Raw genomic sequence first — 12,209 nt, forward strand, 5'->3', positions numbered from 1 at the left:
ATCATAAGAATTTTTAACGTGTTTTGCACCAGATAGCTATGTTGCTTCTGGTGCACAATTCTTTCTTTCCATTCAGGATCAATGACGATTATGAGGTTATGTTTTTATTAGGTTTCCAAAGTCTAAAAGTGATTTCATATGGCTGTAAGCTGTGTAAGGTTATAGTTGGAGTACTATAACAAAAATACTGGCATGAAATATGACAATTTTTCAGCTACCATGATTTTATCAGGAAAAATCATATGTTTGAAGCTATTTTTCACAGCTTCTGGTTTGCCAACAAATCATGTTTTATTCATTCCTGATTCATGTTTATCACAGTTTCTAGTAAATCACTATTACTGCAAAAAATTCTGGTACAATAGGCAAAACGGAAAAAATAGAACTTTTAATGTAACAGAAAAAAGTACTCGTAATTTTAACTTACTCACATCTTTTGTTTAAGCATAACGGGAATCTTAGCACAACCCAACCTTAAATTACTAAACTTAGTTCTTTGTTTTCTTTATAACTAATGTTATATTTACATTTACCCTCTGCAACTGACTTTACAGTAAAATAGTTTTTGAGATGTTTATAGATTTCTGGCCACCCTAAAATTGGGCATCGGTTTCTTAATTATTAAAATTGAGTTAAAAAATCAGAAGATCCTGTTACCAACAATAGAGTGACAATATCTAGTTGTGTAACCAAATGTAATTTTTAATATTTTCACAATAACTTAAGTTACTTGCAGAATAATCAGACTACATTTTTTGTATGTTGTGTGCGTACTGGGTAATTAAGTACTGGCTTAAAATTCAAGTAAAGCTTACTAAAACCAGCAATTTTGTGTGCATGAAATTGTATTAAAATAGGACAAAAAATACAGTCTAGAAGAAGATAGTTTTTCATTATAAAAGTACATATAATATAAGTAAAATTTATGTTATTTTAATTCAAGTCAGAAATTCAGTTTCTCTGTTTTTGTTTAACTATGACTTTAATTGAATTCATGCATTTTTTATGGTGGATTGGTATTCTTCAACGTGAGTAATTGTTTTTTAAAGTTTATCTTTTAGGCTTATGTGTTATTTATAGTAAACTACGTTTCTTTTCAGCAGCTGAGGCGTGCAGCTAAATTTGTGACGGTATAGAATTAATGTAGAAAGCTACTTCTGTTGTTAATGTACTTTGTGTCTATATTTTATCTTATATTAAACGAGTTAAAGCTGATGAAGCTAAACATAGATCACTTATTTTGCAGGAATCCCACTTGCCAATGGAAATGAGTTTTTCCTGGATGAGTATGAAGAAATTAAGGTAAAACTATCATAGATTGTATAACAGATCTTTTTCGATATCTTTTTGTAGCTAGTTGCACCCTTGAGTGTTTTGTGTTTCATGTGTTGTTATTAAGGGTGTCATACTTATAATTTTTAGGAGTTATTACTTGATTGGTAAATAGTTCCTGATTTTTTGATAATTACATTCACATAAGCATGTGTTGGTTGACAACTAATTAATTCAGAAAATAGGCCGTGACTCTCGTTTTCGTTAATAAGTGTCTTCCTTACCTTGAGTTTGGTTATTTGCCTTCCTTACTTGAGTTAGTTTTAATCTGCTTTTTGGGATAGCCAAAGTTAGTGCCTATGGCAATGAGTCTTCAGAACACTTCAAAGTTGTTATCGAAAATCAACATTAGGTCAATACCATCCTGTGAAATAGCAGCAGCTTTTACATTTTAGACTATTATTAATCCCTCAGTTAATTTTATAAAATATGATATGTTTGTGTGCATAATCAAGAGATGTTGTTATAATTACACAGCCCATCACAAGCAAGTTTATCAGGAGTCCAAATTATGGTGATGTGAGCATGTTACAAACCTACATTGATTTTACAAAACTGTGGAAGTTTGTGACACCAGAAGGATACATGCTAAAAATCACATTCCTACATATCGGGTAAGCAGAATGCGCTGCAAAATAAAGCACACTGTTATGTTTACTCAAAGAAGGGTTTTAGCTTCCAAAAACCTTCCTATGCTACATCTAATTTTTGGTTGTATTTGACTATATGTTATTCTTTTAGACTTTGTCCACCTGTTAATGAAACTTTCACTGGCGAGTGTTCCAGTGGGATCTTTGTATATGATGGCAAAGAAGCTCATGACAAGGCCTTATCGATGGAACTTTATGGTCAAGATTGGGCTACTCAACCAATATTCTTTTCATCAGGAAACTTTTTGTCAGTTGCATATGTTGCATCTTTTACTGCAGTTCATAACCATTATGCAGGATTTTTGGCAGTTGTTGAATCGGTTAATGGTTAGTGCTGATTATTAAAACATGTGATTTCATGTGGTTTAACATATATTTTTGTATTGATTTATAAACTAATAACTTAATACTCTAATAAATCAGTAGCTAAAGACTGTCTGTCTTATATTGCAGTGCTCCCTTTGCCATACACTTTATTGCAGTGCAATGAGACTATACTTATCAACGAAGACCAAATACTTCATTTTTCAAACAATAATTTTCTGCAACCTTATGGGCAGCAATACGGCTGCACGGTGCAAAGTAAAATTCAACTACAAAGTAATTGGAAAGGATATAGCGAATTAACATTCCTTTCACTGAGGTAATATTTAATAAATTTTACATTACATTTTCTTTTTTTTTAGTTGTGAAACAAATAGATCAAGCTACAATTACTGGTACTGTTGAAAGTTAAAAATAATTTTGCAGGTGGAGCTTTCGGTATATAGCAGCTTTATTAATTAACTAATAAATTTGGTAATGTAGTGTTACAAAGATTTTAATTTTTTTTTAAATTATGCATTAATTTTCGGAAGAAATGTGTAATGAAACAAATTCTGTGCTCTTATTAAGATGTTAGCCTATTTTGTTTTGTAGCATAGATCCAGGTTATGTGAGCCAACAACATGGATGTCAGTTTAAACTGAATATTTCATATCATGAAGCCGAGCATGGCCAGCTAGCTTATGCTCAGTTCTGCGGCCATTCACCACCAAAAGCTGTGTTAAAATTTATTATTTCATTCAGCATTCATTTACAAATTGGAAATGGGCTTTCCCAACAAGGATTTTCTGTGGCTGTGAGATTGAAATGTATGTTACAAAAACCTCAAATTACCAACATTGCTAATTGGATATTGAAGACTTTCTGTTATATTATATGATGTTTCTGTTTGTCTTTATCATGGTTTTATTGTCTTCAAGATTGTCCTCCAGAAATGGTCTGGGATTCATCATACTGCTCAAACCATTGCAATTTATCTTGTCAAGACATAAAAAATCAAAAAATAATTGGAAAGAAACAGATAACCTGCCCACAATCTTGTTATAATGATTGTAGGTGTCCAGAATATAAACCATTTTGGGACCTGAATAGGTAATTGTAATGAAATAAGTACAAAACAAAGTCAACAAAGTTTGCCAATGCTAGATTCGCACAGCATGCTATTTACTGCAAATAGTGTTTTGTAAATTTTCTGCATTACAAAAGGTGTGTAGCAGTCGATGAATGCATAAATACCGAAGAAATATTGAAACCAGAAAATACAAAATTTGAAAGTAAATACCAGTATCCTACAAGTAAATTAGTAGTTTTAATTTGTCTTGTTACTTACTGCAAGAAATATCAGGTAAGCTATGTTCAACAATCGGTTTATTAACGCTTTTACATATTTTGAGGTGAAACTGGTGAAGATTTTGATAAAGATTCGATACCAGTTGTAAAGACTCTATCACGAAAGCGTCGGTCCAGTGTGTACATTTTTTGTAAAGATAAAACAGATAAGCCTGGCTTTTGTTCGCTACAGAGAGCTCTAGGCCATTGTTCATGGCATGCAATCATGGATAAGTGTGTCAGGACATGCGACAAGTGTGGGCAGTCTGAAAGGTCAGTTGTAATTTTAACTGTAAAAATACAAGATTGAAGAATTTTATTTTGAAGATTATTGAAAATTTAGATGGGACATTTGGTCAGCATGGAGTACTTGTAGTCGAGATTGTGATGGTGGAAAACAACTTAGAGCTCAAAGTTGTGTTGGTTGCGAAAGCATGAGATATGAAACTAAAGATTGCAGTACACAGCCATGCACATTGGATAGGTAAGGAGATGGTGATTGTTTGTGTACAAATTAAATACCTTTTTAAGCTTACATTGTTTACAGTTTATTGCTTTTAATGAATTATGTAACAATCATGTAGTTATACTGTATGAGAATTCTTGATTTAATCCTGCAGCGAGAATCAATCAAACGATTACAGCAACGATAACATGGCACCAAGTTTGAGAAGTTACTGGCGTGCAGATAATACTACTTTATTACCAAAGTCACGCCAGTATACTGGATCTGGATTTGGAAACGAGAGGGATAATAAAGAATTCAAATGCGGAGCTAATGAGTTTTTATGTACAAACAGAAAGTGTATTCCAATCACAAAGGTGGTTTTTATTTTACTGTGTTTGTCATTATCAGTTATGCTACTTAGTTTAAGATTTGCAACATGGTAGAATTTTGTTCACTTTAAACAGAAATGCAACGGATATTACGAATGTACTGATCACTCTGATGAACCTGGTACTTGCCTCCTTGGACACCGATTAGATGGCCGGAGATGCATAATAAATTGGGCTACACACAAATGCATTGATACCAATGAAACTGCAATCAGTGCTACCATAGATGAAGATGTTGCTCCATGGTCTGTGTTCATAAATGTTTCACTTGATCATTGGTTAAATGAGCCATGACACTTAGAATTTTTAAAACCTCACAGTAAAGTCTAATATTTTGACAATTTAATATTATATTTTACTTTGAGGACATCAGTGTACTACAAAAATCACCAAAGACTTACTTTTGGCTGTTGAAAAGCAAGATATCATATTTATTTGAGTACATTTGCATGTATGCTTAAGTTGCACCGCCTAATTCTGGCTCAAAATATGGTACGAAGTCTTTTTAAACAAATTTTACAATAATGATAAAAAACACCACAAAAATTTTTTAGAAGCCTTTAAAGTCATTGTCTTCATTGTCACCAAACAGTTTTTCTCAATTTTCTTCTGGTGTTCTCTACTTCACTTTACTAAAAACAATTATTTTGTGACAAATCAATACACCTGCATGTGAGACAGGGACGCTCATTAACACACGTGTCTGTCAATGGTAATGCAAGATTGCTATAAGGTCATTATGTTTTTATTTGTGTATGTAAGTTGCATACTATTTGTTTTGGTAAACATTTGATACAAAATTGTGACTTATACCTGAAGAAATACGGGTCTTTATACATTACTACCTTCCATTGATATATGAACCAAACATTGTCTGGGAAATGTTGTTAGTTTGTGAAATACTTCTTTACTTTTGCTAAATTTAATATTTTGTTAGTAATATTCAACATCAAATAATAGTCGGGGTTCTAATAATAATCAGTAAATTTTGCATTCGATTTGTATAATAATTTAAATTTTGAATTAATATAAGTATATGACATAGTATGGCAAGCATAGAAGGAAACAGGGGAAGTATCGTGTGAAGGCTGTGCTGTGTTATTAGTTTGATTCCTGTATGAAAACATTACAGCATGATTCGATGTAAAGAACATACAATTTCTTTGAACCAAATTTTTAAACCCAAGTTTAACTCACAAATAAACCTTTTGTGATTTGGAAAATAACATAATGTATGCTGTGCTTTTGTAACTTACCCATATTGATATGTAGGGCATTTCGAAGATGCCCAGGCCAACAAAGCCCAGAATTAGAAAGATACTGGTGGACATATAACATTTTTGGCAACCTCAAGCATTTGCAATCCAACAGATGCCTCCATTGTAATGTTTCTGATACAAATTTTACTGTACTGCTCAAACCTTGTGATATTTTTGATCCTCATCAACAATGGATTTGTAAGTTGGTTTGTTGATTTTTTTTTGTTGTAAGCCATAGTTTTGTCAAAGTCAAAATAGCTCTAGCGATTAAAGCGTTCAATTTTTCCAGAAGACTAATATACATGTATAATACTAATTACTATTTTAATACTGTGTAGTGTGTATACATTCAATAGTATTCTGCGATACCAATAAGATGCACTAAGTAAATACTCTATTCCAGATTTTTTATTTGCATTATATTTGCTTTCAACTTGTAACAGTCTCTGATGTCATCATTTTTAAACAAAAGGTGTAGGGCTACATGTGAGGCTCAAATATCCACATAGAGTTCTTCCAAGAACTCATTATCATCAGCATTGGTTGGCGATGAGTGTGGAAGGACCTGGTAAATACATGGAGATGGTTGAACAGCGCGGACCGAAAACAACAGAATTTCACATTCTTGAAACTGACAAACTTAGTATTTGTTCTGGAAGAGGAGGTCTGTCAAATGTTTTACTTGCATTTGAAATTTGTAAAAAAAATGTCTCATTTGACTATAAGGCAATTTCTTTTTCAAAATTTAATTAGCGTTGCTCTTGGTTGGTTAGCGTTACATGTAAAGTATTGTCATTATATGGAAAATGGACTTTTTAATGGTCTTACATTTCTGTTCTGGTAGAAATGTATTCTGATCAATTATTTTCCTAAATAATATTTAAAGAAAAGTATGAAGAACACCAGGTTAACTTTTATATTCACTTTTCAAAGCAGTTGTTTCTTTTAAATTTTGTTTAGATGGTATTAGTAAATAGTTTCTGCAAAAAATATTTTTGTGTGACTGTCATCCAAACCAGATTGAAATTGTGCAGTGTTGAGCTGTATGTGCAAAATTTCCTAAAGGTGGTTACGTATTGCCGTCATTCTGTACAAAAACGTGTGGAAATGGCACCATCAGGGTTCTTCGATCATGTGCAAAGTATGGACAAGACTGCAATGGTGGAGACAAGTATGAATATGTACCATGTAACACAAAACCTTGTCCATTTTTTTGTCCTCCAAGTTGGTCTGTGATGAAGTCTGAAAACAATACTGAAGATGTGAATTGCTTTAAGGTGGGTATTATGAATAGTTGACGTATTATTTTATTTTGTTGACTAATTGTGTAATACTTTAATTTTAGTAGATTGTTTTAAGGTACATTATATAAATTAATGTATTCTTATACCACAACAGTCATAATTATGATTTATGACTGAAATAATTTCAGACATATTTGACAATTGCTAAACTAAACCTGACCATCAAGCAAAACTTTTGAAGTACTTTAAACTTGCAGGCATTTAATACACCCAAAACCTACAAGGAGGCTCAGGCATTTTGTGCTGCCAATAACTGGACTTTGGCTGCTGACAAGAACAAGCAAACTCACAAATTTATACTCAATTTACAATCTGGAGTTGTAAAATCCTACATAGGTAAACGCTTGATTGTAGAAAGCTCCAGTCTATATGTAGTTGGAGTTAATGTGTTTGTCAGCGTTACTCTTTTTCATATCAGACATCAAATAAAACTTTCCAATCTAACTTATGGTCATTTTCAGGGGTGTATGAAGACTTGGCAGAACCAGCAGATGGTCCTCCATCCCATGCACTCAGATACGATTATGACAGGCAGCCTATCGGAGGTTTCCAACCCTGGAGAAGTTACGGAGTCACTGACCATGAAGATCTTCTAGGTTGCATCCTGGGAAGAGGAGGAGCTTATTATGGAAGTAAATCATCTGCTGAAGGTTTCCAGTGTGATAAATGGGGAGCTGCTTCAGACCATTTTCAGCAGCTCACACAGCTTGTTCCAAGCTATTATGAAGTCACGAGACGTAATAATCTCTGTAGGAATCCCAACCTTGATCCATCTGGTCTGTGGTGTTACACAAAGAATGACAAGAAATTAAAACATCGATTTTGTAGCCTCCCTGACTGTTTAGATACTCCATCAGAGGATGATGACGAAAAGTATTTACTTACAGTTTTCAAATATGTTAAAAATGTGCACGATGTAATCCATGTTTTTGTCATTCTGATCTAAGTTTTTTTGCAATTTTAAATTAATACTTATCTTAATTTTAGGAACATATACTAAGTTTTTAAGGTATTTTCAGAGCATTTCCAGAAATCGACAGTCAACACATCTTTCTTATTCGTTCACGACTTGGTGGTTACTGGAGCCGTAAATGGTGTCTAGCTGCACCACCACCTGGAAATTCTAAAGACTATGCTAAACCACTCCCATGTGACCTGAACAACGAATTTCAACAGTTTTTTTGGTGGTCATCAACTTCGTTAGTAAACAGGGCAACACTGAAATGCCTCACTTTAGAAAAAGGGCCTCCTGAACATGGAGGAAGACTCGTTTTTGCATCTTGTGATCGAAGAAAGTCTCATTCCTTACAAGCTTGGAATTCTGTGAGGTCCTTACTGCTTTCTGGTTGGAAGCCAGATGGTGGTACCTTTGGCACACAGCACCGCTTGTATAAGGTTGTTTATGATAAGATAAACCAAAAGGTAAGGTTTAACCTATTTATAGGTTAGATATAGTTCATGTTTTGTGGATTTCATATGTTCACTGTTTCAGGTTTACCTTTCTGACATGAGGCACTCTTTATTTGTGGCGAGATCAGAAAAGATTGGAATGGTCCGAATGTCGACCTTATTTTCCAGGGCTCCTGTAGGTACCTATGTGTTTATTCAGGGATGTGGCGGTTGTTTAACAAATGACGTCAGGAAAGGTTTTGATCTTACGTATGTTGGCCCATGTTCCCAAGAGCATTTGTCTCAGAGGTAAATTATTGTTGTTTTGAAATATTCACTCTCAATTCTACTTTCCGCAGTAAATTCAAAAACATGTAAACATGTCTTAAATGCCTATATAGATGGGTGATTTTGGGTAATGGACGACTAATGAATTCTGAAAGTGGCAAATGTCTCGCGTCTTTTATTATGCAAGCATATGCCATTACTGTACACTGTGATGATGACGATATTAGTCAAAAATGGAAGTGGAAAGCTGCCATAGGAGTTGATTTGAAAACGGTTAAAACAACCACACTCATGCATGTCAACACTCAATTTTACTTAAGTTGTGGTTGTGCAGGTATAGTTGAAATATAAACTAGGCAAAAGACATTGAAAAATGTCTGTTTTTGGGTATGCCACTTTGTTTAGTTGTGCTATGTAACATACGTATATACACAGTGCACTGGTTGGGATGTGCCAACTTGTAAATGGTTTGAATCTGTGAAAACATGAATGAGAAAGTCTGATATTCACGCAGGTCAGAAACAAATCTGAATCTGTTAACTTTGGTAAATCATGCTTAAATTTGTCACCTTGTTGATCAATAGTGGAAGTTAACCAGTTTTTCTGAAAGAAAATTACTAAATATTTTCAATTACTTCAAATTTCAATTTCAGAACCATAACACTTTTTTACAGTTTATGAGACAGATAAAACTCGAACGTATTGTTATAGGTTTCCAGTATAATGTAAAATAAAATATGCTACCTAAATCTGCCTGAAAGATTTGTATTTTTGGGAATGACAAAAACATTCGATAATTGGCATGTCCCTATATTCTACTGTAATTGATTCTACAAATTGTTGCCACTTATTTCATTGTGATTTTGTTTATTTTTAAATGTAAAATACCTTTTTTATTTTACACATTATTTTGTTTTCTCACAAGGGTTAAGTTCAACGTGCCTGCTACCAACAAACCAAGGTGCCAACTTAACATGGCTATTTTTGCCTCATGCAAGTAAAAACACTCCTGCTGCCAGGATAAATTCTGAAACTCGGGCAACTTCAAGAGGGGTTTTAGGTTATTCGTTTGTTCTACAAAGCTCAGCAAATTTGACTAAATGTGCCATACCTCAAGTAAAACCATCCAAGTCAGGAGAAAATGCAGAATCTGAAAACAAAATTGTTTTTTTGCCGTGCAAGTTAGAGGACACTGGATTTCTATGGTGGTTCTCAGGTCACTTTTATATGTGCTTATTTTGTGTGTGTTTCCTGCATTCCACTCTTAGGACAATTTTAACCAATTATTATTGGATAACATTTAATTCATAGATTTTTCGTAATGTATGTAGCCGTTTGTTTCTTTTTATAATTTCAGGGCTCACAACTCAGATTAAGCACAGAGGTCTTGATCTCTGCCTCGATGCAGATCTAAAGGAAAATGATAATGATTTTGAAGAATCCGAAATTCAACTACGGCCTTGCTCAATTTCTAGACTGGACTTTCAATCCTGGATATTCACCCCCGGGCCTAACCAGCAAGATCCAAATGAACTTCCTGGGGAATATATTCATCTAGCTTCGAACAACTCATATATGATGTCAATAAAACTTCTGCAGAACTCTTACAATCAAGAAGATTTTGTTTTAGTTCTACAGGTTTTTGAAATTTTTAGTATTAGACTTAAACCTTCTTGATACTGTTATTTTTTTGCTTACTAATTTAGTTCATGTATTGAGTATTTCATTTATATGCTTGATGACATAAGCTTTATATTGTTTAACTACTAGAGCGAATGCACACATGAGTTATGAAAAATGCATACAACATTAGAAAAAAATGTAACTAAATAGTTAGTGCTGCATTAAATAAATAAACACAATATGATAACCTATAGATTTAAAGTGAACTTAACAGGTAGAAAACAACAAAGATAAGTGGGAAGCGTTAACTCTGAGTGGAAATAAAGTGGGAATTTCAGAAATGATCGATTGTGCATTGCCATGGGCTAAAATGTCTCTATATAAAGGAGACAGGTAAAATCTACTAATATTTTTATTGAAATTGCTGATTAAAACTCAGATCATAAAATTGTTATTTGTGATATCACTTTGTATTAGGTCATGGACTAGGTATGGGTATCGCTGTCAGCCATGGAATTCACAGGTGACACAAGTCTTGTTGTGTAATATTGGTATAAAACCTATCATATACTGTATTTTTAAAATAACTGTGTACATGTTATTACTACTGTACCTAAATTTAAAGTTGGCATTTCTGATTTTAGATGCCTCATAGACATCCCTTTGACCCAAAGTCATACTCAGAACCATATCTGACTGCAAACAAATGCCGTCGGCCCCGTGGAGAAGCCACTGATATATTGGATGATAAATCCGAAGATCACGTTTGGTGTATGACATTGAAACCTGACGTACGCTGGCAGGATTGCCTTGTTTCAAGGTGAATAGACTCACAGGATATATATTGTAAAGCTTTGTTTCAAATTTTGTAAAGCTGCGTTATTTCAGCGTAGATTCCTCGGTGTATAGTATTCGTAGCTTCCATACGTAAACTCTTTTCATAACATTCTGTGTAACGCAATATTTACTTAAAAGGTTTGGTAAATATTTCTTGTAAAAGAATTCAGATTATAATTGTTGTAAAATCTAGCTTTGTCATGCACCGTCTTTTACTTCAGATGCCCATTACTTGCTGTGGTTAGCTTAACAACAGCAAGTGAAACGTGGGAAGTGTCATTGGGAGAGGAGGCATTGCCATTTACATGTCAAACACCAGGAGAATGCTACTATGATGTTGGGGAAAGTTTTTCTGGTAAACTGATATTGTTAATAAGTGTAATGACACTTACCTGGTCTTTATTACCAAAGTATATCATCACTAAAACATAGTATTCCTGCACACATTGAAAAATGTTATTACTGAAATACAGGAGTGCCTTTTTTAAATGTTTTTACTTTTTTCTTGTAAAACGTATTTTGTAAATAAGCAGGTTATAGTGACCTTTATTGTGGTACCTGGCAACTCGGTTGTGTATATCATCCTCCACCAATCAGGCAATTATTCACCTTTGTAAAAACCAGGTTATACCAACTATACAAGTCGTGAATACTGCATGAACTGGCGTAAATACCACAATGGTGACAGAAGCTTTCCAGACCACGCAAGGTGTCGTAATCCCAACAGGAGCTTCATGAAACCATGGTGTTACGTGCGCAAGAATGTTCCTCAATATTGTGATACAATCAAGCAATGTGTTGTCAGATGTAAAAGTCCATTTCATAAATTACATAAGTAAGAGTTCGGACATTTTTAATCAGTGCAGTTTTATTACTGTCAACGAAAATGCGGATTTTATTGTTAGCTGGTTCATTGAAGTCAATCTTGAATAATGGTGCCCTTTTTTCTAGGACACAGTTACACTAAATAATAGTAACTTATTTTGTAGTAGATAGTATTTTTTTTGTTGGAATAATATGACAAATGTTTAATAAAA

At 33.7% G+C, this 12,209-nt stretch overlaps 1 protein-coding gene across 1 annotated transcript in view; it reads left to right on the forward strand.

Annotated features, from left to right (window-relative positions):
* Positions 1 to 948: 948 nt before the first annotated feature.
* The window catches only part of LOC143458787 (uncharacterized), a 33,635-nt gene continuing 22,374 nt past the window's right edge, over positions 949 to 12,209 (forward strand). The window contains exons 1-27 of the mRNA XM_076955656.1: positions 949 to 1,028; positions 1,247 to 1,302; positions 1,810 to 1,946; positions 2,074 to 2,309; positions 2,436 to 2,625; positions 2,901 to 3,115; positions 3,227 to 3,398; positions 3,513 to 3,580; positions 3,701 to 3,908; positions 3,979 to 4,119; positions 4,256 to 4,457; positions 4,548 to 4,717; positions 5,745 to 5,929; positions 6,204 to 6,395; positions 6,797 to 7,008; positions 7,233 to 7,371; positions 7,497 to 7,908; positions 8,055 to 8,457; positions 8,528 to 8,733; positions 8,826 to 9,046; positions 9,638 to 9,928; positions 10,070 to 10,350; positions 10,610 to 10,728; positions 10,813 to 10,858; positions 10,980 to 11,155; positions 11,394 to 11,527; positions 11,797 to 12,007. Of these exons, the coding sequence (XP_076811771.1) occupies positions 977 to 1,028; positions 1,247 to 1,302; positions 1,810 to 1,946; positions 2,074 to 2,309; positions 2,436 to 2,625; positions 2,901 to 3,115; positions 3,227 to 3,398; positions 3,513 to 3,580; positions 3,701 to 3,908; positions 3,979 to 4,119; positions 4,256 to 4,457; positions 4,548 to 4,717; positions 5,745 to 5,929; positions 6,204 to 6,395; positions 6,797 to 7,008; positions 7,233 to 7,371; positions 7,497 to 7,908; positions 8,055 to 8,457; positions 8,528 to 8,733; positions 8,826 to 9,046; positions 9,638 to 9,928; positions 10,070 to 10,350; positions 10,610 to 10,728; positions 10,813 to 10,858; positions 10,980 to 11,155; positions 11,394 to 11,527; positions 11,797 to 12,007 (5,075 nt within the window). The 5' untranslated portion in view covers positions 949 to 976. The remainder of the gene's footprint in view (positions 1,029 to 1,246; positions 1,303 to 1,809; positions 1,947 to 2,073; positions 2,310 to 2,435; positions 2,626 to 2,900; positions 3,116 to 3,226; positions 3,399 to 3,512; positions 3,581 to 3,700; positions 3,909 to 3,978; positions 4,120 to 4,255; positions 4,458 to 4,547; positions 4,718 to 5,744; positions 5,930 to 6,203; positions 6,396 to 6,796; positions 7,009 to 7,232; positions 7,372 to 7,496; positions 7,909 to 8,054; positions 8,458 to 8,527; positions 8,734 to 8,825; positions 9,047 to 9,637; positions 9,929 to 10,069; positions 10,351 to 10,609; positions 10,729 to 10,812; positions 10,859 to 10,979; positions 11,156 to 11,393; positions 11,528 to 11,796; positions 12,008 to 12,209) is intronic.

This window comes from Clavelina lepadiformis, chromosome 5 (genome assembly GCF_947623445.1).
Source record: "Clavelina lepadiformis chromosome 5, kaClaLepa1.1, whole genome shotgun sequence".
NCBI classification, from domain to species: Eukaryota; Metazoa; Chordata; class Ascidiacea; order Aplousobranchia; family Clavelinidae; genus Clavelina; species Clavelina lepadiformis.